Genomic DNA, 27,478 nt, shown 5'->3' on the forward strand with positions numbered 1-27,478 from the left:
AGCAACTACTAAGCATTCATGTTTCTTCATTAATGATTTTCTTTTTCCAAAAAAAAATATTAATAACTAGTATTAATAAATAGAGTAGAAAATATGTATAGAACCGTCTAATCAAAACTATGTAAAACTGTATAAAACCATTTAATCTAAATCATTTAAAAATTATTTAATCGAAACCATTTATCCAACGATTCAGGTTTTGAGTATGAGACCGTTTAATTAAATTATGATTTCTATCCTCAAACAATAAAACCGAACTGAACCAAACCCTTTACCACCCTTACAAACGTATATACCCATCTTTCCACATCTTTTCATATTTAGTGGGACCCGGTTTTGAACTTAAAAAATATGTGAAGGCTTTCCAAAGCCCTAGATCGCACACGCAGACGCAGTAGACACTATTATTTAAGCGAGGTGATAGGGGGCGGACCTCAAAACCAATTATAATCAATTAAAGAAATAAGTGCTATAAAACAGATTTCAAGTCCGATTTCTTTACTCGCATTCCCTCTCGCTGCCTGCCCTGACTGTGGTCGGTCTCGCTCGTTCTTTCTCCAATTGAATGTCTGTCTTAAACTGGTTTCTCACTATCACATGAAAAAAAATCTCTTTCTCGTTTCAAATTCCCCTTCGAATCCTCGCTTCGGAGCTCAAGGTTTAGGTTTTTGGTGTTTCTTCTAAAAGAAATGCAGAGGGAGATCGGTACCATAACGGCCATGCTTGATCACAACTTCTGTTATTGAAGAGTCTTTCTCCTTTGCCACGCCTTCTTGACGTTCGCGGTGGATCCTAGGGTTCGTTTTGTCCAAGTGAAGATCTGGTTGGTGAAACCGGGCTATGGACTACGGACTTTCCGATAGCAGCGGTGAGTTGCTCCAAGATCGTATCTTTAACGCGTTTTAATGACCTCTCAGCTGCTTATGATACGTTGCTTCATGTTTCGGGCTTAGGATTTGGGAAATTTTCCAAGCATTACTGTTTTGGCGATATTCTATTGCCCAAGGCATTGAACGAGGTTTGGTAGCTGGCTTGTGAACTTGGAGGACGGAATTAGGGTTTAGTGCTTGATAGCTTGATTAGGGTTTTGAACTGAAATAAACCTTTCGAGGAACATCGGGGTTTTAGCTTGCCGTAAAGCTTGGGTACCTAACCTTTGCCTAATTGAGTTGAAACCAGCTATAGGCATTAAAAAGGTTACTAGGGCTTTCCATTGCTTCTTTTCTTTTGCTAAGTTTTTTGAAGATTACAAGGAAGACATCATATTGGTCCTGGTGGGTTGCAATGTGATCACCTTCCGGTGCTAGAGAAGTCCTAATCTTAAATATAAGAGTGAGTTTCTGTTTAAACTAATCAATACCATGTGTTTCTTTAAAAGTTACTGGTTCGAGGTTAAATTCCTTCAGAAAATGGTGAAACTGCAGGGATTGATTTTAATAATTGTCTAGCGGACTTTTAACTTTTGCTATTTCTCCATGGGTGAAAACTTAGTGTAATCCCCCTCCCTTGGAGATTTATCCATTCCCTTCTTTCCTCCATTTTTTTAGGCTTGTATGGGATCATTAGATACCATGCATATGTCTTATCTGGTAAGGGTCAATGCTCTTAAAAAATAATATAAGTGGTTAAGCAGAACACTACCCAATAAAAATATTTTTCTTTTATTTCTTGTTACGGATATAAGATGTTAACAACAAAGGTTGGTATAGTCCATTTTCTCACTTTTGTCAAATAGCCAGGTGTATGCCCAAATTTCCCAACAGTTGAGCAATACGAGAAATGATAGAGGTAAGAAAGGAACACTGAAAATAGGAAAAAGACCACCTTAGGATCTAAAGGATTATGACTTGATATAAGCCTGAGTTATTGATAGAAGAATAGTGGTAAGAAAGGACCACTGAAAATAGGAAAAAGACAACCTTAGGAACTAAAGGATTATTACTTGTTATAAGCCGGAGTTGTTGTTACTATAATGAGCCAAGTAAGAAGTTCTAAAAAATTAAGATTCATCTCCTGAAGTCTTCAGTTAGATATTTACCGTGTTTTTAATATTTCCTTAGTCTGAAATTTTGAATACGGTGCAATTGGCTCAATCATTAGGGTGTACAAACTACAAAATGTTTCACTATACTGAACAGGCCAACAGAAGTAACTATATAAATAATTAAAAAAAAAATCCAGCTACAACTCATCTCAAGTTGTCCAACTCTAATCACTGAAGCAGTGAAGCCTAAAAAAGAGTAAGCTCATTAGCTCTCATGACCACCCTATTTTCTGGTAGACAGTCTTCAAAAGCTCTTTGATGTTGTTCAAGCTGTATATGCCAAATCATAGTGAGACTGATCAATTGCTCTTATGACCTTTTTCTGTCCATTGCATACATCCCCTAGTTGTACATGATCTCCTAAGCAATGGCATATTTTCAAGGGCAGCTCTTGCCTAACCCAAAATTGACTGCCAAATCTCTGGGTCATAATTTCAGTGAAAATAAAAGGTGCCAGTCCAGGCAAAGCCGCCTGGAACGCCTAGGCGATGCCTTGACAACTGTCTGAAACGTGATCCAGCAATAGTTGCAGGTTCAGTCTTGGTTCTAGCGTGAGATCTCTCGGCAGGAGGGTTGGATGGGGCTAAGATTATAGAGTATAGGTTGCCAATGGATAGCATGCTAATACCCAAGGTTGCAGGCCGAACAGATTTATCTTGAAGGTGATAGATCAAGCTATGTGGGGGCTGCTAGGTTGCCCAAAATAGTGGAGGAATTGCTGGTTCTTCGTCCAGTACCTGCAAAAGTTAAAAGCAAGGAAACTAGATCATAGGGAAGAAGGGGGGGGGGGGAGAGAGAGAGAGAGAGCTCACTAACACAGGCCATGCAGGCAACACTGAAACCAATTTTCTATTCCATCTTTAATTAACTTCTCCAACGTATTATAAGCATATTTAAAAGAATAGAAATTACAACTAATGAGGAAACTAAACAAAGTAGGAAGCAAAATTAAGAAAACTACTCAAATAAGGAAATTGAAATAGGACTCCTATGTATCTACTCTATCTAGAACTTCAATATAAAAGAGTAAAGATAATTCAAAATAAATTTCTAATATCTTGCCGAACCAAAACCAAACGTGGACCTGATTCTCATTCTAAGTGGCCAAACTAGTCAAGCCGGTTTAACAATGAATCTGCATCAATTCCCCCGGTGTAAAGAAAAACTTGCCTTCAAGTTTTGTAGAAGAGCAGAAATAAACCACACATATGGGGGGCTAGCTGCTCCTTATCTGCAACTCGAAGAAAATCCAATATATGAAGCTTTGGGGTTGCATCCACGTCTGAAAAATTGTTGGCAAGAACGAATTCATGATGGGGAATGGCTTTCACTTCACTGTCTTGACTTCCTTGATCCACAATCTTCTCGTCATCCTTTGCCATTATTAGTTTCTCTTGCTGAGGCTGGATCGCCAATGTTGACTCTTTCGCCTTTGTGCAAACTTCGTCAACTACCCCTTTCAAAACAAATGTCTTGTGTAGATGAGAATGTTTTAGGATGCACACATTGCTATCACGATCAACCACTGTCGACCAACTCTAATGATGTGCTTCGAAGAATCGAACACCTGACAATAAGTACCATAAAAAAATGAAGAATTGAAAATTCAATGAAAACATCATCTTTAGATTTATTGATAATGTCGTTGGTTTTTGATGATGTAATATAGGTACAAGGGTAGAATTGTCCTAGGGGCATTATTGTACTTGTACTCGTTCTATTATATTATAAATAAAGCCTGACCACTGTCATATTGAGAATGTAATGTAGTCCTAGATAGGTAGGAGACCTACTAGGAGCCAAACAACCGGATCAAATAACATAAGGGGCTGCTGGTTCGAATGGACAGGACTAGGATTTAGGTCAATTCCTAGGGTTTGGGTTGGATATTGGGAAAGGGGTTTATAGGGTATTAATGGGCAGGTCTAGGGGGTCAATATGGTATAAAAAGGTTAGGGTTTGGATGAGTTTTGAAATTCTGCAATTCTGGACAGAATTGAGTTGCAGGTTTTGGGCTTTAATGGAGTTAGGGTTTATGGGATTCAAACAAAAAATAAAGGGGATCAATTGGGGCAAAAGATTAGAGGATTAGAAGAAGAATTTTGGCTTCAAACTTACTGGAGATTCCACTGGCAGCAAGCTTCAACAGTTGTGAAGGATAAAGCCACCTTCGAATTTGAAGAAGATCCTCCCAGCCGTCACGGCGTAAGGAGTCAACCGGATTCCACCAGTCCCTTTTCACCTTGATAGAACCACAAGGATGCACACTCACAAGGATCACAGGAGCAGCAATAATGGCAGCCAACAAGCAAAAGCTTTTTTCATTAATCAAATTCGTGTACAATGCTGGCATCCCTTACAAACTTATATAGAAGATTCAAAAATAGACTTAGATACTAAAAAGGAATGGCCTAATCCTATCCTTAACCTATTAGGTAATTTAAATTGACTAGGAAACTAAAATACCAAAGGAAATAGACTCAAAACATGGCTGGACTTATAGAGTCCTAATCCAACCCAATTTACATCACATGACCACTTAAGTTGTCACATGACCACTTAACCAAGTCACATGATCACTTAAATTGAACCAATTGGATGCAACCAATTTGAACCGGTTCAATTAGAAAACATAAAAATAAACTAAGTATTGGGCTAATCCCGTATGCAACCTATGTACCCCTAGTTTAGGCTCATTAAAGTGGCCTAATACATAGAAAACCCTTGGGAACAAAGGCCCAACATGTATATGACCCAACCCTAGGCCTATTTCTAAAGAAATAAGTCAATATCCATGTTGAACTTGTATCAACTCCATAGTTGTCATGGCGATGCCATGGCGTCTTGGCGCTGGAGAGGGTTGCATGGCGACCCTCTTTGATTTCTTCTTCCGGTCTCTCTTTCGCTCTTCGATTTCTTCTTCCTGTCTTCGATTTCTTCTTCCCTCTTCGATTTCTTCTTTCCCTCTTCAATTTCTTTCGATTTCTTCTTCGATTGCTTCTTCCTGTCTTCTTTCCCTCTTCGATTTCTTTCGATTTCTTTTTTCCCTCTTTGATTTCTTCTTCAATTTTTGAATTTTCTTCTTAAAACTTGAGAAACAATAGAGAAAAAATAAAACATGGCTTGAGTATACATCTATTAACACATTAAAAATAGAGAAAATAAAAAATAAAACATGGTCGACATGCTCGCCATGGCGAGCGACATGTCGATATATCGACGTGACACCCCTCTACCGACTTGGATCACCGTGACGCCGTGACAACTATGATCAACTCTCCCCAACTTAAAAAAATTCGTTCTCGAATTTTTCAGTGATGAGGGGGAATCAACATGTGATCAACAGCTTTCATAGTACTAAAACTCGCGAAATTTCGGTCGAGATATCGAATATTTCGAGTATCTCGACCTGTTCGAAACGAAATGCAAGTCCGAAATGAAAAAATGCAATATTTCAAATATTTCGGTCATCTCGTTTTGGAAATTTCGAAAATCTCGGTAATTTCGGTCATCTCGTTTCGAAAATTTCGGAAATCTCGGACATTTTTGGCATTTTACACCCACAGAAAAATATCATATTTCGACCGAGATTTCGACGAAATTTCGGTATCTCGGAAATTTCGGTCAGACCGAAACACCGAAACGAAACGAGATTTAGTACCATGGCAGCTTTGACCATCCCCAAACAAAATTCCGATGAGGCAGGAACATTGGGGATAAAGTCTTTAATGCGTGGAGCTTTCTCTTCGAAGAACCTTGGTGGCATAACAAACTCTATGTGTTCTGCGTGTGAATCAGCAGTTGCTGTCAATGTCTCGTCCATAGAGCCTTCAGTGTTAGCAACCTTCTCATTTAATGCATGAGACACAAGCTCCACCTCTTTAAGAGCAGCATCTTGAAGGTCATTGTTTTCCTTGGGAATGCTCTCAATCGGCTTTTCATCTTCTACTGGTTCAACCTTATCTATATTGGTTTCTTCAACATAGATCACTTCAGTAGGATCTTCTGTTGGTGCATCTGCCATTGGTGAAACTTCAAACACAGTCGATGCCGCTTGCGTTTGAGTTGACATGTTCGACAGTCCCTGTGGCTGTATAGTCGATGTGGTCACCTTTGGTTGTAACCCTTTTAGAGTAAATAAATGGTATAGATGGTGTCGATTAGGTAGGACACATGAGTTGTTTTCAGGTTCAATCCATCCTTATTGCTCGTCCAACCAATCACCACCTACTACAATAAAACTCTTTGAATGTGGTACCGGCTGACACCAAGCACCATCATGGTATGAAGAACACCCAAATTCAACACAGACTTTACCTGTAGGCATGATGCAAATCTCTCTTGATTGGGACAACATATCCACCACGGATTGTGAAATAATGTTGTTACGTTGCCTCTCATCAACAATTAATATGGTTGTGCTCCCATTGGGTAGACAAACTCGGGTCTTAAAAACGAATGGAAGTGGGTCTTTCGAAGCTTGGTTGGAGCTTCCCTCCGCCATAGCTTTGATACCAATTAATGTAGTCTTAGATAGGTAGGAGACCTACTAGGAGCCAAACAACCAGATCAAATAACAAAAGGGGCTGCTGGTTCGAATGGACAGCACTAGGATTTAGGTCAATTCCTAGGGTTTGGGTTGGATATTGGGAAAGGGGTTTATAGGGTATTAATGGGCAGGTCTAGGGGGTCAATATGGTATAAAAAGGTTAGGGTTTTGATGAGTTTTGAAATTCTGCAATTCTGGACAGTATTGAGTTGCAGGTTTTGGGCTTTAATGGAGTTAGGGTTTATGGGATTCAAACAAAAAATAAAAGGGATCAATTGGGGGAAAGGATTAGAGGATTAAAAGAAGAATTTTGGAGTCATACTTACTGGAGATTCCACTGGCAGCAAACTTCGACAGTTGTGAAGGATAAAGTCACTTTTGAATTTGAAGAAGATCCTCCCAGCCGTCACGGCGTAAGGAGTCAACTGGATTCCATCAGTCCCTTTCCACCTTGATACAACCACAAGGATGCGCACTCACAAGGAGCACAGGAGCAGCAACAATGGCAGCCAACAAGCAAAAGCTTTTTTCATTAATCAAATTCGTGTACAATGCTGGCCTCCCTTACAAACTTATATAGAAGACTCAAAAATAGACTTAGACACTAAAAAGAAATGGTCTAATCCTATCCCTAACCTATTAGGTAATTTAAATTGACTAGGAAACTAAAATACTAAAGGAAATAGACTCAAAACATGGCTGGACTTATAGAGTCCTAATCCAGCCCAACTTACATCACATGACCACTTAATTGTCACATGACCATTTAACCAAGTCACATGATCACTTAAATTGAACCAATTGGATGCAATCAATTTGAATCGGATCAATTAGAAAACATAAAAATAAACTAAATATTGGGCTAATCCCGTATGTAACCTATGGACCCCTAGTTTAGGCTCATTAAAGTGGCCTAATACATAGAAAATCCTTGGTAACAAAGGCCCAACATGTATATAACCCAACCCTAGGCCTATTTCTAAAGAAATAAGTCAATATCTATGATGAACTTGCATCAACTCTCCCCAACTTGAAAAAATTCGTCCTCGAATTTTGCAGTGATGAGGGGGAATCAACATGTGATCAACAGCTTTGACCATCCCCAAACAAAATTCCGATAAGGCAGGAACATTGGGGATAAAGTCTTCAATGCATGGAGCTTTCTCTTCGAAGAACCATGGTGGCATAACAAACTCTGTGTTCTGCCTGTGAATCAGAAGAATCGTCAATGTCTCGTCCATAGAGCCTTCGATGTTAGCAACCTTCTCATCTAATGCATGAGACACAAGCTCCACCTCTTTAAGAGCAGCATCTTGAAGGTCATTGTTTTCCTTGGGAATGCTCTCAATCGGCTTTTCATCTTCTACTGGTTCAACCTTATCTATATTGGTTTCTTCAATATAGATCACTTCAGTAGGATCTTCTGTTGGTGCATATGCCATTGGTGAAACTTCAAACACAGTCGATGCCACTTGCGTTTGAGTTGACATGTTCGACAGTCCCTGTGGCTGTACAGTCGATGTGGTCACCTTTGGTTGTAACCCTTTTAGAGTAAATAAATGGTATAGACGCCTAGACGGTGTCGATTAGGTAGGACACATGAGTTGTTTTCAGGTTCAATCCAACCTTGTTGCTCGTCCAACCAATCACCACCTACTGCAATAAAACTCTTTGAATGTGGTACCGGCTGACACCAAGCACCATCATGGTATGAAGAACACCCAAATTCAACACAGACTTTATCTGTAGGCATGATGCAAATCTCTCTTGATTGGGACAACATATCCACCACGGATTGTGAAATAATGTTGTTACGTCGCCTCTCATCAACAATTAATATGGTTGTGCTCCCATTGGGTAGACGAACTTGGGTCTTAAAAACGAATGGAGGTGGGTCTTTCGAGGCTTGGTTGGAGCTTCCCTTCGCCATAGTTTTGATACCAATTAATGTAGTCCTAGATAGGTAGGAGACCTACTAGGAGCCAAACAACCGGATCAAATAACAAAAGGGGCTGTTGGTTCGAATGGACAACACTAGGATTTAAGTCAATTCCTAGGGTTTGGGTTAGATATTGGGAAAGGGGTTTATAGGGTATTAATGAGCAGGTTTAGGGGGTCAATATGGTATAAAAAGGTTAGGGTTTGGATGAGTTTTGAAATTATGCAATTCTGGACAGAATTGAGTTGTAGGTTTTGGGCTTTAATGGAGTTAGGGTTTATGGGATTCAAACAAAAAATAAAGGGGATCAATTGGGGGAAAGGATTAGAGGATTAGAAGAAGAGTTTTGGCGTCAAACTTACTGGAGATTCCATTGGCAGCAAGCTTCGACAGTTGTGATGGATAAAGCCACCTTCGAATTTGAAGAAGATCCTCCCAGCCGTCACGGTGTAAGGAGTCAACCGGATTCCACCAGTCCCTTTCCACCTTGATAGAACCACAAGGATGCACACTCACAAGGAGCACAGGAGCAGCAACAAAGGCAGCCAACAAGCAAAAGCTTTTTTCATTAATCAAATTCGTGTACAATGCTGGCCTCCCTTATAAACTTATATAGAAGACTCAAAAATAGACTTAGACACTAAAAAGGGATGGCCTAATCCTATCCCTAACCTATTCGGTAATTTAAATTGACTAGGAAACTAAAATACTAAAGGAAATAGACTCAAAACATGGCTGGACTTATAGAGTTCTAATTTAGCCCAACTTACATCACATGACCACTTAAGTTGTCATATGACCACTTAACCAAGTCATATGATCACTTAAATTGAATCAATTGGATGCAACCAATTTGAACCGGTTCAATTAGAAAAATAAAAATAAACTAAGTATTGGGCTAATCTCGTATGCAACTTATGTACCCCTAGTTTAGGCTCATTAAAGTGGCCTAATACATAGAAAATCCTTGGGAACAAAGGCCCAACATGTATATAATCCAACCCTAGGTCTATTTCTAAAGAAATAAGCCAATATCTATGATGAACCTGCATCAGAATGACGCTCAGGTCTATGAATTAAGGAAGAAAATTAATGAAACCAAACAAAAGGAGATGTCATTATCCCAATATTATTTTGTGTTATGTGGAATATGGCAAGAGTTGGATTTTTATGAGGACTTTCAAGCTATTTGTTTTGCAGACGCTACTAGCTTCAAGAAGCGTGAAGACAAGCTCTGTGTTTATGCTTTTTTGGTGGGCCCCATCTTGGAGTATGATCAAATCCGTGCTCATGTTCTAACCATGACCCTTTTCCATCTTTGGAGCAATCATATGCTATGGTTTGGTTAGAAGACTACTGTCATACTGCAATGTTGCAACCCATATCACAGGAGCAATCAGTCCTATACTTGGCCCTTGGATCACAGTCTCGAGTTGGTTTCACACGCTCTAGTGATCGTGCTTTTCGTGGTCATGGTCTGGGTCGATCCAAGCGGTCCCATGCATACCACATTGAGACATTTGATGCTGCCCACATGGGTGCTTCTTTATCACAAGACGAGCTATTGATTCTCAAGCGTCTGATGACCAAGTTAGAGCCCTCATCTTCACCTTCAGCGTCTACTGCCTCTGCTGCTTTCGTGACAATCACTTTCAACTCCAATTTTGCCCATTTAGGTATTTCTTTCAGTGATCACTGTACCTCAAATGTATTTGTCCCTTGGATAATTGACTCAGGGGCCACTAGCCATATGATTGGGTCTTCCAATCAATTTTCTTCATATTCTCCGTGTTTAGGTAAAGATAGAGTTCCGGTTGCTAATGGTACTCTCTCCACTGCCTCTGGAAAAGGCTCCATTTAATGCTCCTCCTTGTTATCAATATCTTCTGTGTTACATCTTCCCAGTTTCTCGACTAATCTTCTCTCTATTAATTGTCTTACTCTAGATTTGAATTGTAAAGTGACTTTTTCCCCTTCTGATTGGGTCTTTTAGGACTTGCTGACGTGGAAAACGATTGGTAGTGGTAGAGTGTGTGGTGGCTTGTACTTGCTTGATACTGGTTCTCCTTCTACTTCCATCATCAACACACAGGCTCATCAAACTGATTCCTCTGCTTTATTCGAGTTGCATCTATGGTATCGGCGTCTTGGCCATCCAACTCTTGACATCTTAGTTAAAGTTTTTCCTAGTTTAGTTCAGCGTTGTAATCCAAATAATTTTCTCTTGTGATGTTTGTGTTTTGGTCAAGCAAACTCGTCATGTTTTTCCTTCTTCTGTTAATAAAAGTTTTTCTCCTTTTCATTTAATACATTCGGATGTGTGGGGCTCTGCCCATTGTGTTTCTATTTCTGATTATTGTTTATTTGTCACTTTTATTCATTGCCATACTCAGACTATTGGGTCAATTTACTACATCATAAAAACGAAGTTTTTTGCTGTTTTCAATCATTTCTGCAGCATGGTTCAGACCCAATTTGATGCTAAGATTAAAATCTTTCGTACTGATAATGATAGAATTTATGGAAGGACCCTTCCAATCTTATCTTGCTGATTAGGGCATTATTCATCAAACCAGTTGTATTGATACCCTTGCGCAGAATGGTATTGTCGAACACAAGAATCGACATCTGTTGGAAATGGTACGGTCCCTCATGTTTGCTATGCATGTACCTGCTGGGTATTAGAGTGAGACTGTTCTCACTAATGCCTACCTGAGTTTTGGATTCTCGTTGCCCTCTTGATGTGCTCTTAGGCTCCACTTCCTTCATTATTCCTCCTAAAACTTTTGGTTGTGTTTGCTTTGTCCGAAACCATCACCTTCATGGCTAACTTGATCCACAGGTTCTTAAGTGTATTTTCATTGGTTATTCTGCTACCCAGAAAGGTTACGAGTGTTAGCTATACTCCTTGTCGTGTTTTGGTCACCATGGATGTTGTTTTTCATGAGTCAGAAGCTTATTATTCTTTATCGGCACTTCTTCCGGGGGAGAGTGTTGTCCATGGGGAAGATGTGCCGCTTGTTGTTCCTTTTGATGGTCCAATTTTTCAGGCTGAGGATAAGGTTGAGGATACTATTGTTGTTGAAAAAGATATTGTGGTTGAGAAGGAGAATCTTCCTGTTCAGGTGGAACTGTGGAAACTAGACCACCATAGGTGTATGTTCGTTCACCTATTCGTCCTCGAAGAAAGCAAGTAGATAGTGATTATTCTCTTGATTTACCTTTTGGGTTTTGAAAGGGAATTAGGTCTTGCACTCTTACATCTTATTTCTAATGTTGTTTCATACAATTCTTTTTCACTTTCCTGTCATGCTTTTGTCTTTTCCTTGTCTTCTATTCCCATTCCTTAGAACTGGTAGGAGGCACTAGTAGATCCTCGATAGAAAAATGCTATGATTGAAGAAATGAAGGTACTTGGGAGTTGGTTTCTCTTCCTCCAACAAAGAAACCTATGGAGGTGTAAATGGGTTTTTACAGTTAAACAGAAAGTGGATGGCACACTGGACCGGTACAAAGCCATGCTTATTGCCAAAGGCTTCACCCAGATTTATGGAATAGATTACTAGGACACCTTTGCTCTAGTTGCGAAGATGAATACTACCAGAGTTATCCTCTCATGTAGTCATGTGCAGTCGACTTTGTTTGGGAACTGCAATAATTGGATGTTAAGAATGCATTTCTTCATGGTGAGATTGAGAAAGTCTATATGGAGATTCCTCTTGGGTTTTCTTGAAAGGAAACTCAAGGAAAAGTTTGCAAATTGAAACAGGGCAATGTATGGGCTGACGTAGTCACCCATGGCTTGGTTTGGTCATTTCCACAAAGCTATGGCCTCAGTTGGATATAGACAAAGCAATGTTGATCATACACTGATTATCAAGAAATCAGGTGATTACATTACTATTCTTTTTGTATATGTTGATGACATTGTTGTCATCGGAAGTGATCCTGTTGTAATATCTCAATTAAAGGCCTATTTGGGGGAGGAATTTGAGATTAAAGATTTGGGAAAACCATTATATTTCCTCGGTATTGAGGTTGCTCACTCCACACGAGGTAGCTTCCTATCTCAATGGAAGTACACCCTTGATCTCTTATCCGAGATCGGGATGTTAGGCTGCAAACCTACAGGTACACCTCTTGAGGCTAATGCTCATCTTAAGAGTTAGGGTGGTGAGCCAATTGATAAAGGCCGATATCAAAGATTGGTTGGGCGATTGATTTATCTTTCACATACTTGGCCAAATATAGCTTATGTTGTGAGTTTGGTCAGTCAATTCATGCATGACCCCTATTCTACACGTTTATAAGCTGTGTTCATAGTTCGAAAACTCGCAAGATCTCGCTGAGTTTCTCGGTTTTTGGATAAAACAAGACTAGACCTTAGGCGAGTCCCAAAAGTGTGAGATCTCGGTTCGAGATCTCTTTTTGAACCATTTTTATGAGGCATCTTATCCATATCTCGTCGAGATCTGGGGTTGACCCATGGAAATGACCCATCTACTATGTATTTACTTACCTAACTCGACAGAACTCTTATATGCTTGCTGTGGAGCACTATATGCAACATTACAACAATACTATGTCATGGGAAGACTATGTGACACTAGTGGGGACTGAATACTTGATTCAAAGTCATTTTATGTGATGATAGTTGTAACACTGTTAAACAGTTTGATATATCACTTTAACATTTCTAATTCTTATTTAAGTTGTTTAACTGTTAATTGAATGTTTTGCTTGCTTTCTATTACTAAATTATGTGTAGAGTAGGGTATTTTAGTACATCATCGCCTACCAACCTATGGTCCGAAGTGAAACTCATATTTGGATTTTGTTTTTGCAAAATCTGATAGTGCCATTGTGTTTAAATGGTCTAAAATAGGCTGAATACCAAGTTTCAAACCCAAACTAGGTCTAAAACCCATCGAGATGAGGCTTCGAGTCGGAACAAAAAAATGCACCAATTCGCCGAGATCTCGACTCGATTCGGTTTTTCCCAGAACCGAGTTGGTTCCGAGATCCAAGTTTTAGAACCTTGGCTGTGTTTTGGATCCTATGATATCTAAAGTCAGCTCCAGGGAAAGATGTGCTCATTTCTTCTCATGGTCACATGCGTGTTGAAGCTTTACAATGCAGATTGGGCTGCTTCTCCTGATGATTGGAGGTCTACATCTAGTTATTGTACTTTGTTGGTGGCAATCTTGTCACCTGGTGTAGCAAGAAATAAGCTGTGGTTGCTCGATCTAGTGCTGAGGTAGAGTTTCGTGCTATAGCCCATGGTATTTGTGGACTGTTGTGGCTTCAGAGTCTTCTCCAAGATCTCGGTGTTGCAGTTCAACTACCTATGATGCTATATTGTGATAGTAAATCTGTCATTAGCATCGCTCATAATCTTGTTCAACATGATAGGACGAAGCATGTGGAGATTGACCATCATTTCATCAAAGAAAAGTTAAAGCAGAGTTTTATTTGTGTTCCTTTTGTTAAATCTGCTGATCAGTTAGCTGATGTTTTCACTAAAGGTCTTAGTAGTATCATCTTTCATCCTATTGTGTGCAAGTAGGGCATGTTTGCTATCTACGCACCAACTTAGTGGGGCGTGTTGTAATATGGGTGTGAGGGTAGAATTGTCCTAGGGGCATTATTGTACTTGTCATTCTATTCTATTATAAATAAAGCGTGGGCACTGTTACATTGATAAGCCATCATTCCCCAAATCACAAAAGATAACATCTTTACCACAAATTGTGGTATGAAATTGTCATTTTGCCCTTCATCGATGAATAACATAGCATTTTTCTTGTTGGCTAGACGAACCCTGGTCTTGAGAATGTAGGGTTCCATGGCCAGTTGTGCTCTGGCACCAATTTGATGCAATCCTGGAATTTGAAAAACTCTGGTTGGTTCACTATGGGCCCACCCAGACACTAAACAATTCAAATATTAAGAGTAATGGGCTAATGGCAAATATATAATTTCCAAAGAATGTAAGACCCTTGATAGTAAAGCAATTGAAAGGGGGTATAAGATGGAAAGTAATTCCAGAAGGTTGGGGTAATTCTGGAAATAAAAGTAATATGGACAACACATAAATAAAGGAACAAAGGGAGGGGCAAACTTGGAATGACAATGTATTAAAAGGGGTATGTGGGGATAAAGGCATCGGGGAAGCAACATATCATAGAAGGGGAGAAGAATTCATCTTCAACCTCCCGACGACAAAGAGAAGGGTGTAGGTCGAACTTAGAGGTTTATCACTCAACATAAACCCTTTATGTTTTAAGCCAAGACTTGCAACACCTTGGACTCTTAAAAATGTCCAACATTAGGTCAAAGATCAAGTGAAAGGAGTACGAATATTTTTTTGCAAATAGTTCTTGACAGTTAGGACAAGGATCAAGTCTGAGCTTCGGTTGGAAACTCTCAGTGTCCGATAGATATTAGGTTGTGGATTTGCAGGTTGGGTTGCCCAAAACAGACGAGGGCTTGGTAGTTCTTTAGTCTAGTATAACAGTTAAAAACATAAGAAGGATGTGGGAGATGGAAGAGATACAAGGGAAGGAGATGACGAAGAAGAATAGAAGAGAAGGGAAATGGGATTGTAGGGAAGGAGGGGAGGGCAAACAAACGCAGACCATGCAGGCAACACACTTTTTTTTTTCTTCTGATAAATAGGCGACACTCAAACCAATTTTTTATTCCCTCATCAACTTACTTTTCAAAGTATTGCAAGCATATTTGAAAGAAAAAAATACATCTAATAAGAAAACTGAAATAATAAGACTCTTATTATGCTTGTTATATGTTGGAGAAGTTAATTGAAGATGGAATAGAAAATTTGTTTGAGTGTTGCCTATGTGGCAAAAACAGTCTATTGGCTGAGTGTGTTTCTTCCCTCCTCTTCTCTCTCTTCTTCCAACAGATCCAAGATCCCCGCTTCGATGAGTTATCTTCCTCATTTTCTTGTCCTTCTATTCCCAATCCTTGTTAAATACTCTTTTTTTTTTTTTTTTTTTCTGCTTTCAATCACACAAAACTGTTAGAGATTTGTTTGATCTCTCTCGTATCTTTTCTGTTCATCTTCCAACTTGGGGATTTGAGTCGCTGTCCTTGGGTGTCACAACCTGCAAACCCACAGCCTGGTATCTATTGGGTAGTGAGCATTTCGAGCTGAAACTCAGATCTTATCCCTGTTCTACCACCAAGAACTATTTGCAGAAAACATTTGTACTCCTTTCACTTGTTCTTTGACCTGATGTTGGTCGTTTTTAAGAGCCTAAGGTGTTGCAAGTCTTTTTGCCTAAACATAAGACTAAAAAGGTTTATGTTGAGTGAGAAACGTCCATAGAAGTCAGGTTCGACCTCCGCCCTTCTTTTTGTTGTCGGGAGGTTGAAGATGACTTCTTCTCCCCCTCTACGGTCTGTTGCTTCTTTATTTTACTCTCTCAATTTCCATTAATACTTCTCCCCTTCGCTTCTATCCCCACATATCCTTTTAATGCATTCAAATTCCAAGTTTGCCCCTCCCTTTGTTCCTTTTTTAAGTGTTGTTCATATTACTGTCATTTCCAAAATTACCCCTACCTTTTGGAATTCATTCTCAAGTCTTTCCCTCTTTCAATTGCTTTATTATTAAGGGTCTTACTTGCTTTGGAAATTACATATTTGCAATTTCTCAATGTTTGAATTGTTTAGTGTTTGGGTTGACCCGTAGCAAACCCAAACAGGTTTTTTCAAACCCCAAGATTGCATCATGAATTGTATTACATTTACCAAAATATTGTACCCAAGTACTTTGCCAAAGTTTACTGAAGTGACCTAAAATATTTCAGTTTTGGGTCTAGAATGAAATTTACAACTAAGGTGTGCAGGTGTGTGTGTGTGTGTGTGTGTTGAATCACTTCTGATACTATCAAAGTGTTGGAGCAGCAGCAGAAGTAAGAGATTGTCACAGTTGCAGGGCCCATGTGATGTTGGTCAAATAATTGAATTATCCTTGTCCATGCAATACCAGATTGCGTAACGCTCCATGCACAGTTAGAGATTTGTTTTTGCATTAGAAAAACAAGCTAATCTTGTTTTTAATATGGGTTAATGTGAATCTGGTCCTAATCTTTGCTTTTGGATCTGTAGCTTGTATCACTAATTCTGTTGTCACTTGTTTAAGCCATCTCACTTTAGTAAGTTGTAAATCTTGGATGGGTCTTTCTATTTTTGATTACTTCTCAATGAACATTTAAAAAATTGTGATGGCCTGTTCAATTGACTTTTTCGTATAATCCTTGAAGGATTTAAATATTAAGGACCCCTCTTCTCCCCTCATAGGTTCATGGTGGGCTTCTGATGGATCTTGTTTTCTGATCTCCTACCTCACGGCTACTCCACCTTCTTCTTTTAGGATGTTAATTTGAATTGTTTCTACCCATGGTAAAGGAAGCTTCCCTTGCAGTTGGTTGACTGCTTTCTCTTGATAGGTCCATGGATTAGCTACGTGCTCCAGTTATAAAGTTAAAGAGAGGGGGGGAGGGGAGAGAAAAACTCAGCCCAGAACTGAATAGGTGGGATTCTAGGTTCAACTGCCATGAGTGACACTGGCATTTTTGGCCCAATGTGCTTGCCATCCCATGTGCTATCCTTCCAGTCATGGTTGTTGCAGAGGAATCTTGTTTCATGATCTCCTGCCTGCCCACACACCCTTTTTTATTGGATTTTAGTTTAAATCCTTTCTTCCTCATTGGAAAAGTAGCTACTGTCACAGTCAGTTGAGTGCTTTTTCTTGATAGGTCCATGGCTTTTCTCTACACCTCTTGTTTCTTACTTCCCTTTTTCTTCTCAATTGTTTCTGATAGAAATTAAGGTTAAAGAGAGGAAGAAAAAACAAAATAGATTAGCGCAGAAATGGATTCATGATGACTGGAAGGGTCAAACAGTCCTAGTCATATAGGGACCAGCTAAGACTGATTCCGAGTTGACTTGGTAATCCTCCAGAACTCATTTATGACAGCCCTGGATAACCATGTTGTGCTCAAACTCGGCCAATCTGGGCAAGCATCAGCTGAGTTGATACGAGATATATGACCCTATCCCTGAGTCTGACTCGAGACAAAAACTGAATTGGTGGGAGTATAAGTGAAGCTGCTATGAGTTTCACTGGGTTTTGGATCAATTTGCACAGCTGACCTATCAACTCTGTCTTTAATTCCTTTCAATCACTACGGAGTTGATAGGGATAAGAATTTCAGGCAACATAGATGTTTCAATCCTTGTAATCGGCACTATTCAGTTGTCTCATAACTGGATTTTTCTCATTCCTGCCTTTTGTCTAAAAAATCCCTCCAGTAATCTAGTTTAATGTACCTTGTTGATTTCTCATGCTCAAATACCTGATTTGAGTATCTTAGATATCTTCTACCAAAAGTAATCTCGAGTTTTGGTCCCATGATCTTATTCAAGTTTTCTTAGATCTCTTTTACCAAAAGTTATCTCGATTTTTGGTCCCATGATCTTATTCAAGTTTTGTTTATGAATCGATTACAGGAACAGATGATGATCTTCCTCCATCACATCAAAACAGGGTTCACAGAGGAGGTCGTGTTGCAGGGAACGGGAGATCTACTGTTGTGGGTTCTGTACCTTATGCTAGAATACATAGTGACATGGAGACACAGATCCACCAACTTGAACAAGAAGCATATAGTTCAGTCCTTCGGGCTTTTAAAGCTCAATCTGATGCCATTACTTGGGTGCGCATCTTCAGTTTGTTTGAATGCCATCAAAATCTAATTTTTCTGGTCTCTGCTGGTGAGGTTTAAATTATAATATTATGAGATGCATTTTTTTTCAGGAGAAAGAAGGTTTAATAACAGAACTTAGAAAAGAGTTGCGGGTATCAGATGATGAGCACAGAGTGCTTCTTAGCAGGGTTAATGCAGATGATATCATCAAGAGGATAAGGTCTGATAATATAATGAGACAAGCTTTGCTATTTCTATGAGACCCGATTTGTCATATTTCTGACAAGTTTTGGCCAATTCCCCTTTTAATTGGAATCTGTGTTGCATAATGCCATTAGGGAGTGGAGGGCAGGTGGACACCTACCTGGGTTGCTCAGTAATGCTCAACCTGTTCATGATCCAATGCCCAGTCCTACCGTCTCAGCATCACGCAAGAAGCAGAAGACATCACAGTCTCTGTCATTGGGTGCACCATCCCCGTCGTTGCATCCCCAAACAGGGGCTGGGTCGATGCAGCCATCATCTTCTGCTGCAAAACGAGGAGCTGTGGTAGGAGCTAGGGGCAAGAAGCCTAAACCAGTAAGTTAAATATTTCATTGTATGTTCTATATAAATACTGTTAATTAATATGCGTTTCTACCTTTTCATTCCCCCCTCCCCCCACTTTTAACAGGGTCAGACAATGCCTGGTGTATCCTCAATGAAGTCCATGCAGTACACCTCTACAGGTCCAACTGGAAGGGGCCAAGTTCCTAATCGTGCTTCCTCTGGTGCGCTTGTTGCAAATGAACCAAGTGAAGCAGCAGCATTTGATTCATTGATTGGGCGGAGAGTGAAGACAAGATGGCCTGAAGATAACAACTTCTATGAAGCTGTTATAACTGACTATAACCCTGTTGAGGTATGTTTGGCTGTTGAATCTATATGATTTCATTCTGTGGTAGTGCCCAACTGGTCTTATTATTTATGATTTATTGTCAGGGACGGCATGCTCTAGTCTATGATATGAACACACCAGATGAGACATGGGAATGGGTTAACCTCAAAGAGGTATTTTTGTGGCTACAGACTGAACTTTCCCCCCCCTGTTTCATAGATACACCTGCGTGGCAACTTTTGTTAAATATCCCCTACCCTAGTCTTAAAAAAAATACTTTTGCAAATATAAGAAAGTATATGAACTTTATGTAAAAAATATTTTAAGTTAGTGTATATGGAGATGAATCTGTGCACCCACTTCACTTGGCTGTTGAGATAGGTGAATACACCTCATGCACCTTCTTCTGCTTTCTAGATTCTGTTATGCTAACATAGTCTATGCCTGATTTATATGTGGATTCATAGATCATATATGCTATATCATTCTTTCTTTCTTACCTGACAACCTCCTCTTAGTTATGGTTTTTTTTCTTCTGGGTGAATGAAAATGCATTATGCATTTCTTTTGTATAACTCCTTACGATTTTCCTAGTGGGAAACTCGGAGGACAAATACTGAGAAATGCTTTTGAAGAGGAATGTAATAGGTCCATTTAATTTATATAGAGAGAAAGTGATTTAAGAAGGGGAAGAAATCAATGTTGATCCCATGTCAGTATAATTAATTTTATGTAGATTGAGTTTGTGTGATCTGTTATTAGTTGATTTTCCCTTTTAATTGTTAAAGTATAATATAATAGTTATCGCAGTTTTGGAGTTGGGGGTGATCCTCTATCATGGACAGACTACAGTGCTTCTTGAACTTTTTATGGTTGAGGCACTAGGGAGTTGTTTGGGGTTCTCCTTGAAATGAGAAGCAACAAAATGCTGTACTTAAAAAAAAAGGATTAAATAAAAGGGAAAAAGTTATTTAACACCCTGAAAGTTGAAAAGATTCAACTAATCAAGTTGGATGAATTTTCATCTTAATGGAAATATGCTTAATGGTGATTAACGAACGAGACAGAACGAAATATGTTTAAGCTTGATTTTTCTATGGTAGGTGTACATCAACTTTTTTATTCTAGAAGTAAAAGTTGAAAAATGCTTGTCACACCATGGAGGAGAAGAATAAAATTGCTTCTTGTTGGTTTCAGATTTTTCTACAGCTCCGTAATTAATATATCTCTATTTCTAATAACAATAGTGCTAGTCCTACCTATGATTTCTCATGAAGTGGAGTGAAGGATCAATATGATTCCTAATGTAGGACAGGAATGAAGGTTCAACCAGTCCCAAAACTGGATCTGAAATCAGGGAACAGGTTCAGCTCGATGGTGTTCAGACTGGGTTGGTTTGAGGGATTAATGGATAAGTCTAAGGTTAGGGTTAAGGTGAGGGAATATGTCTGGTCAATAGGAGATAAAAGGGACTAAGAAAACAAATCTGCAGCAGGCAATTGTCTCTGCCGATGAGGTCTGCAGGCTGGGAAAATTGGGTTTAATGGAGTTTTAGGGAGGATTTCTTGTGTAAGGTGATCTGCAGGTCAGATGGGGCTAAGAATGGGATGGAGTGGAGGCTATAGGATCGGGAAGAAGTGCTCAAAAGATTGTAGAAGGGTGGTGTCTAGATTGAGCAGGAGGGGGGGGGGTTCTGGAATTAGAAGGTAGTCCAAAAAATAGAAACTAACCAGAGTTTTTAGTGCAGGCAGCAGCAGTGAGTCTCGGCTGCAGTAGAGTGGTGTTCTAAGGTCTTGAAAGCTTGAAGGGGGGATGAAGAACAGCAACTAAAATCAACCTCCTAGGCTTCCCACCACAAGGAGTCAACTGGATCATACACCAGTTCCTTTCTCCATGGATCAAACACCAAGGAAAACTTCAACAGAAGCAAACATGCATAACAGCAGTAGTTGAGAATCAAAATCGTGGCCAGTATGGCCTCTTGGGTTGTTTTTATTGATTTTAATAAAGAGAGCATGGCAAGGGGACAAAATTAGTTATTCCCTAAATCAGAAACTTCCAATTTTGATCCTTGCTTGAGTAAGGCTACTAACTTGGTCCACAAGACTTGACCATGACTTAAACTAGACCAATTGAACCAACCAGTTCATTAGTTTATTACATGACTCAAAAATTAAAAACAAAACAACCCAATAGAACCGTGGGCTATTGCTGGACAGTAGCCTACTCAAAATCGTGGCTTCTTCTTCTCCTTGATTACACCCTTGGTTCTGCATCAATTCCACTTAGTGCCTAGTGGAGTCGGATGTCGATTGCACAGCCAAAAAAAAAGTTAGAATCCAGAGTGATATTAAATGGGTAAGAGATCGCTCTCTGGTAGAATCCAGAGTAAAATTAAATGGGTAAGAGATCGCTCTCTGGTTGTGTGACCCCTGCACCGGTGTGGGGGCCAATGAGAGCGCGCTTCTGTGTTTGGGCACAGGAGTCACATGACTAGGCAGCATTCTTTCTCCCTTATTAAATTAATCTATGTAAGCTGTACTTTTTAAGTCCTTTGGAGTTTTTCGCATTGAAATGTTAGCCTTTGGCAAAGGGTGAGTGCTGCCAAATATGATTTGCTTAATGATCGAGAAACAGCTCCAATTAGGTGAAACCATGGGACTAGTTTATGGAAAGGAATTGCGGCAATAGGTCAAGCCTCCAAGTGAAATATCAGAACAACTATGGGTGATTGAAGGAAAACCATATAATTGGTCCTTGGGGTGTTCCTCTATCTGAGGTCTTCCTTGCTATTTCTGCTATTGCTGCCTATGGTACCTGAACAATGCAAAAGGTAATACTTGGGTATAGCAAAGATTCCATTTGTTGCATGATAATTGGTTCATGAAGTGTTGGATCCAGATGTGGCTCATCATTTGAAGTTTCCTGGTAACAATTTGCTGCTGACAATGATAAAAAGTGGCCAAATGTATTCCATGGAATGTGGGAACTGATTCTGATCTCTCTGGCAAAATTAAAAGGTTGGAAGATGACCATTACCACTTCAAACGACTTTCTTGGAGCTTGTAATTAATATAAGGCTAATTTACAAGTAGACTAACCCCAATAGTACCCACAATAGACATATAACAGTCCCAGCAAAGGAGTCAATGATCAGCAACTAACAAGTATGCAGACCCAAAACAGAGAATTAAATGGCCAGAGAATAACCTGAACCAGAATTACAAACTATAGGGCTCGAATGGGTTATATGACCCTATGGAATAGTCCCAGCAAAGGAGTCAATGATCAGCAGCTAAAAAGTATGCTGCAGACCCAAAACAGAGAATTAAATGGCCTGAGAATAACCTGAACCAAAATTAGAAACTGTAGGGCTTGAATGGGGTATATGACCCTATGGAATCAAGGTCTAATGCAGATGAAAAATTGCTGAAAATTTCAGGGTCAAACAACTTCCAAACCCTAAGATCTCAATAGATTATGGAATTAGAAGGTTAAGGAATTCAAACCAAACCAGCCACCAGATCTTATTCAAATTGGGATCGAACAGAGTAGATATTGGCAGAAGTTTATCCTTCAAATTTCATTTGATTCTAGTGGAGAGATCTCCAGTTATATAGGCCTGAAGTTGCAGCAGATTCTGGGTAGAAAATCAAAGCCGCATGTGTGCAGCAGTCCTATTGGCAGTGAGCAACAACAGCAGTCCTTGATGATGAATAGAGTTGAATCAGGCCTTCACATGGGTAGCAGCAGCAGTTGGTTGCAGATATACAGTAGCAGCAGCAGTGGAAATCGAGTGGAGGTTGAAGAAGAAGATAGAAGGGATATATAGGTAGGGAATAGGGGTCGGCCCTGTCAGCCAGGCTCTCTCAGCCTCTCATCCTCTCATTAGGACACTCAATTGCTCAGAGCAAGTTTTCATTCATCAATAATTCGTTGGGAGGCCTCTTAAGGGCATTACATTATATGGACTCAAGGGTTGAGCCCAAAATAGAAACAATAAAAATAGGAAGTCTCCTCAGTTACAAGTAATTGAACAAAATTAGAAGGTAACTAAAATAGAAACTCTAACTCTGCTAAGTTCCATAAACTAAAACTTCCTATAAATCTAGTACATCAAAATAGAAACTCCTAAAAACAAAGATAGTAACAAACTGAAATTAGAAGCTACCTAAATGAAATAAAATATACTTTCTAAAACTGAAAATAGAAACTAAACTATGGCAGCATTAGGATAGAATCTCTCTCCACTTGATGGTGAGATGGTCCCACAAGATCTTTTAAAAAACATCCCCACACTAGGCAAGTATGGGCTGTGACACTGTTCAATTGAACAGTGTTTTGGTATTTTTTCTTCATATTTCTATTTACATTAGTCATTGATTGGGCCAACTCCCAAGTCAGCTTTAATACGCTCATTCCTTCCTTCCTAGTTTTTTTGCACATCCATCTTAACATCCTCATCTCTTCTACACAGCTTCTCAATATGGCACTTCTTAACTGCCCAGCATTATGCCCCATACTTCATAGCCGGTTGTACACTAGCCTTATAGAACTTTCCTTCAAGCTTTAAAGGAATACATCGGTCACATTGCACTCCAAACGCACCTCTCCATTTCATCCATCCCACTTTAATTCTTTGTGAAACATCATCCTCTACATCACCTTCTTTATTTATGATTGACCCCAGATATCTAAAATACTCATTTTACGGTATCTCTCTTTCCTCAGTTTGCACCATGTCAGTATCCATCATAATGTGACTAAAAGTACACATCATATACTCCGTCTTCGTTCTACTAAGCTTAAAGTCTCTTGTTTCCAAGGTTGATCTACATAGCTATAACTTAGCATTAGTCCCTTTTTTAATCTCATCCACCAAAACGACTCCTCAGCGAAAAACATACACCACAAAACCTCATCTTGAATGCTCTTGGTTAGGTCGTCAATGATAGCGCAAATAGATAAGGGCTTAGGGTTGATCCCTGATGTAACCCAATCATAATTGAGAATTCCTTTCCCTGACCTCCCATAGATCTCACGCTAGTCACCACACCCTCATATATTTACTTGGCAGTCGGCACCCCTTTCTTCACTAGAACATGCTGGATTAAATCTCTAGGGACTCGGTCATAGGATTTTTCCATGTCAATAAAGACCATATGGAGATCCTTCTTGCTATTTCTATATCTTTTTTTGGGCCTCAATAAGTTGATAACTTATGTTGTGGATCTACCTGACATAAAGCCAAATTGGTTCACCGAGATATCTCTCGCTTCTCCAATGGGCTTCAATAGCTTTCTCCCAAAGTTTCATAGTGTGACACATCAGTTTTATGCTTCTATAGTTATTGCAACTTTGGATATCACAATTTTTTTATGTAGATCAGAATTACAATGCTTCTCCGTTTATCTGGCACCTTCCTTGTGTTCATAATCCTGTTAAAGAGATTGGCTAACCAATATACCCCACAACCTCGTAGGGTTTTTCACACTTCTATTGGAATCTCATTTGGGCCTGGTGTCTTGCTTGCTTTCATCTTTCTTAAGGCTTCTTTTAACTTCCGCTACACAACCTTTCTTACATACCTATGACGTGTGATGTCTTGTTGAGTAATGTAATCCTCCGGGTCAATTCTACGCGACCTATCTCCATTTAATAGGTCACAGATATCCCTTACCGACAGTCTTTCATCGTCACCTTTGATACACCTCATCTGATCGAAATCTTTACTCTTGCTTTCTCTCATCTTAGCTATCTTATATATAGCTTTTTCCCCTTCTTTTGTGTTTAGGTTGATATAGAGATCCTCATATTTCTTCGCCCTAGCCAACCCCGTAATCCTCCTAGCTTCGTTTCTAGTATCGTTATACTTCTTTTTATCCTCTATTTTTTTAGTCCTTTGCCATGTCTTAAAACAATCTTTCTTGGCCTTAATGGCTGCTTGGATCTCACCGTTTCACCATCAAGTCTCCCTAGGGGCCTGATGAGACTATCTTTACTAATTATAATTTTTATAATCTTTCATGGTGGGTTCAATATGCCTTCTAACTGAATTCATATGATTGCTAACATTGTCAAAGCTATCCTTTTTGAGCTTAGCTGGTCTTACCTAATTTGGATCCGAAATCTTATCTCTGTAGCCAAGTCTATTTGGTCTGAAAGCTGGGACATGAGTATGGGAAGGCGGAAACTATCTGAGCTGCCACATGGCAGTTATACAATGTCTTCGAAGAGAAACTATGTCCATGGACAATGGGTGGAACTTGCTTCCTTTGTTTAACATTTTCTTTAGACTAAACTCAATTCAACTGAGATTTTAACTAACTAATGGTGTCTGCTACATGAGGCCTGTTTCGCAGTCGACTCTAAAGCCATATTTCTTATTTAATCTTCTCGCTTTATAAAAGGAAAAAACGATGTTATTCTAGGATCCAAAACAGTACTGCCTGCAAAATACTGGAACTCTGGATTTTGAAGCCAATTGATGAATCTGTCTATGTGCTTTGGGGAAGATGGATGATATATTCTTAAAACACTGGGAGGTGCCTGCCTCAGTCATAGCATTTTGTAGCTTCTAACAAGGAACTTTGTTCTTGTTTCTTTTATTCCATGACCCTGAAGCCAGTCTTTCTTCAAAAAACGATTTAGTTGAAGGTTGTTTATATGTGTTGCTCTGACAATTGGAATAGAAAAATGTCACTGGCAGATCTCACCAGAGGATATTCAATGGGAAGGTGAAGATCCAGGAATTTCTCGTCGAGTCGGCCGTGGTGGATCAGGTCGTGGGGTTAAGAAGACCATTGGTCGTGGTGGTGCTCTTCCAGGTGCAGGAAGAGGGAGAGGGGCTGCTGCGAAGGGTCAGTCCAAGAAAGACTTTCCACCTTCACAGAATGGAATCGGGAAGAAAGCTTCAGATGACATTGAAATACTCCACACAGACACACTAATTAAGGAGGTATGCATGAACAACATGAACCAGTCATCTGTTGCAAAGGTAGTAATTGTTTATATTTCTTTATTCCCTTACTGGTATATTATTGACAGGTGGAGAAGGTTTTCAATGCTAGCCATCCTGATCCTCATGAGATGGAGAAGGCAAAAAAATTGCTGAAAGTAAGGATAGCAATGGTTCTCATATTGCTCTGCTCATATTGTACTTTCCATAGGCCAGCAATGCAAGCTTCTTGTGTTTTTGATATGGCAGGAGCATGAACAATCACTTATTGATGCAATTGCAAGGCTAGCAGACACATCGGATGGCGAAAGTGGTAATAAAAATATTTAAGACTCCCCCCTCTACCTTCTACTTTATGTTGTACATTGCATCCTTTGTGTTACCTGAAAGCTTGAGATGACACATTCTGGTTTTGTATAATTCTTACCAAGTTCCGCATTGAATTCAGTAGTTTCTCAGGAGAAGGGAAAAGCGTCACTGTTTGGATGCAAGTCTCTGATAAGATTTCTTAATACCAGTTTCTAGTTAAAAGAAAAAGAACAGTGAACCCCCCCCCCCCTCCCTCCCTCTTCTTGAAATGTGGCGCAAGATTTTATAGACTACATGGGAGTATTGTTAGCAGAATCGATATTTGGGCACAGAAAGATTTTCCGGGAAACAACAAAAAATAGGAATTCATTTATTTATTGACCCAGCCCTTCAGTTCGTTTGACATTGATGCTCGCCTCTTATTTTTGCGTTGGCGGATCTAGCTTTCCAGTATCCAGATACATTATTGAATCATTAGAACATAAATCTTTGCTTATCTAAAATAAGGATTTATCTTGATGAAAGAGTGCTAACGCAACATGATCTTGTTGCCTCAAAAAACAGATGACGGTGAGCGCCACTTATCGCATGGTCAGTCAATGGAAAGAGAACGAGGATGGAGAAACAGGCAATATGGTGGCAAGCAGCGTTCTGCAGATGTTGATGACGAGATGGCTGTGGAAGGCAAACGTGATGGTTCAGATGGTGACAATCAAATGGCCAGAGAGGGTAGAGCAGCATCTGACGATCGCCATGACAGAGATGACGGTGAAGATGACATCTGACTTTGGAGGAATTGACACCTCGGGTCTCTCTCTACACACCATCCTTGAAAATCACTACCTGTGTATAATGCCCATGTTATAATCTTATATACGTTCTACCCCTGTGGAATAACAGCTCCAGTTGTTAAAGGTGGGGTTAATCTCATTTATCCAGTGGAAAAATCATTGGTAATGTTGGGAAGCCAACCATGTAAAATTATTTTGATCAGTGAATAACCTGTGACCATGTAACTAGTGTCTTCAAAAGAGCTGCATTTTCTTGTGTTGCAGGTCGTGCTTA

At 39.6% G+C, this 27,478-nt stretch overlaps 1 protein-coding gene across 5 annotated transcripts; it reads left to right on the top strand.

Annotated features, from left to right (window-relative positions):
* Positions 1–471: 471 nt before the first annotated feature.
* LOC122642625 (protein EMSY-LIKE 3-like) lies at positions 472–27,478 on the top strand. Of its 5 annotated transcripts, none has more exons than XM_043836156.1 (11): positions 472–868; positions 18,073–18,278; positions 18,380–18,489; positions 18,608–18,848; positions 18,943–19,170; positions 19,251–19,319; positions 25,856–26,104; positions 26,194–26,262; positions 26,354–26,417; positions 26,978–26,983; positions 27,021–27,478. In XM_043836156.1, the coding sequence occupies exons 1-11, from the start codon at positions 841–843 to the stop codon at positions 27,278–27,280; spliced, it is 1,530 nt and encodes a 509-aa protein (XP_043692091.1). In that variant the 5' UTR covers positions 472–840; the 3' UTR covers positions 27,281–27,478. The 5 variants fall into 5 exon arrangements, 3 of the variants coding, with proteins under 3 accessions (XP_043692091.1, XP_043692092.1, XP_043692093.1); XR_006330072.1 differs by having other exon boundaries at positions 475–868; positions 25,856–26,108; positions 26,187–26,262; positions 27,021–27,084; XM_043836157.1 differs by having other exon boundaries at positions 473–868; positions 26,978–27,478.

Source organism: Telopea speciosissima, chromosome 10, assembly GCF_018873765.1.
Source record: "Telopea speciosissima isolate NSW1024214 ecotype Mountain lineage chromosome 10, Tspe_v1, whole genome shotgun sequence".
Classification (NCBI taxonomy): domain Eukaryota; kingdom Viridiplantae; phylum Streptophyta; class Magnoliopsida; order Proteales; family Proteaceae; genus Telopea; species Telopea speciosissima.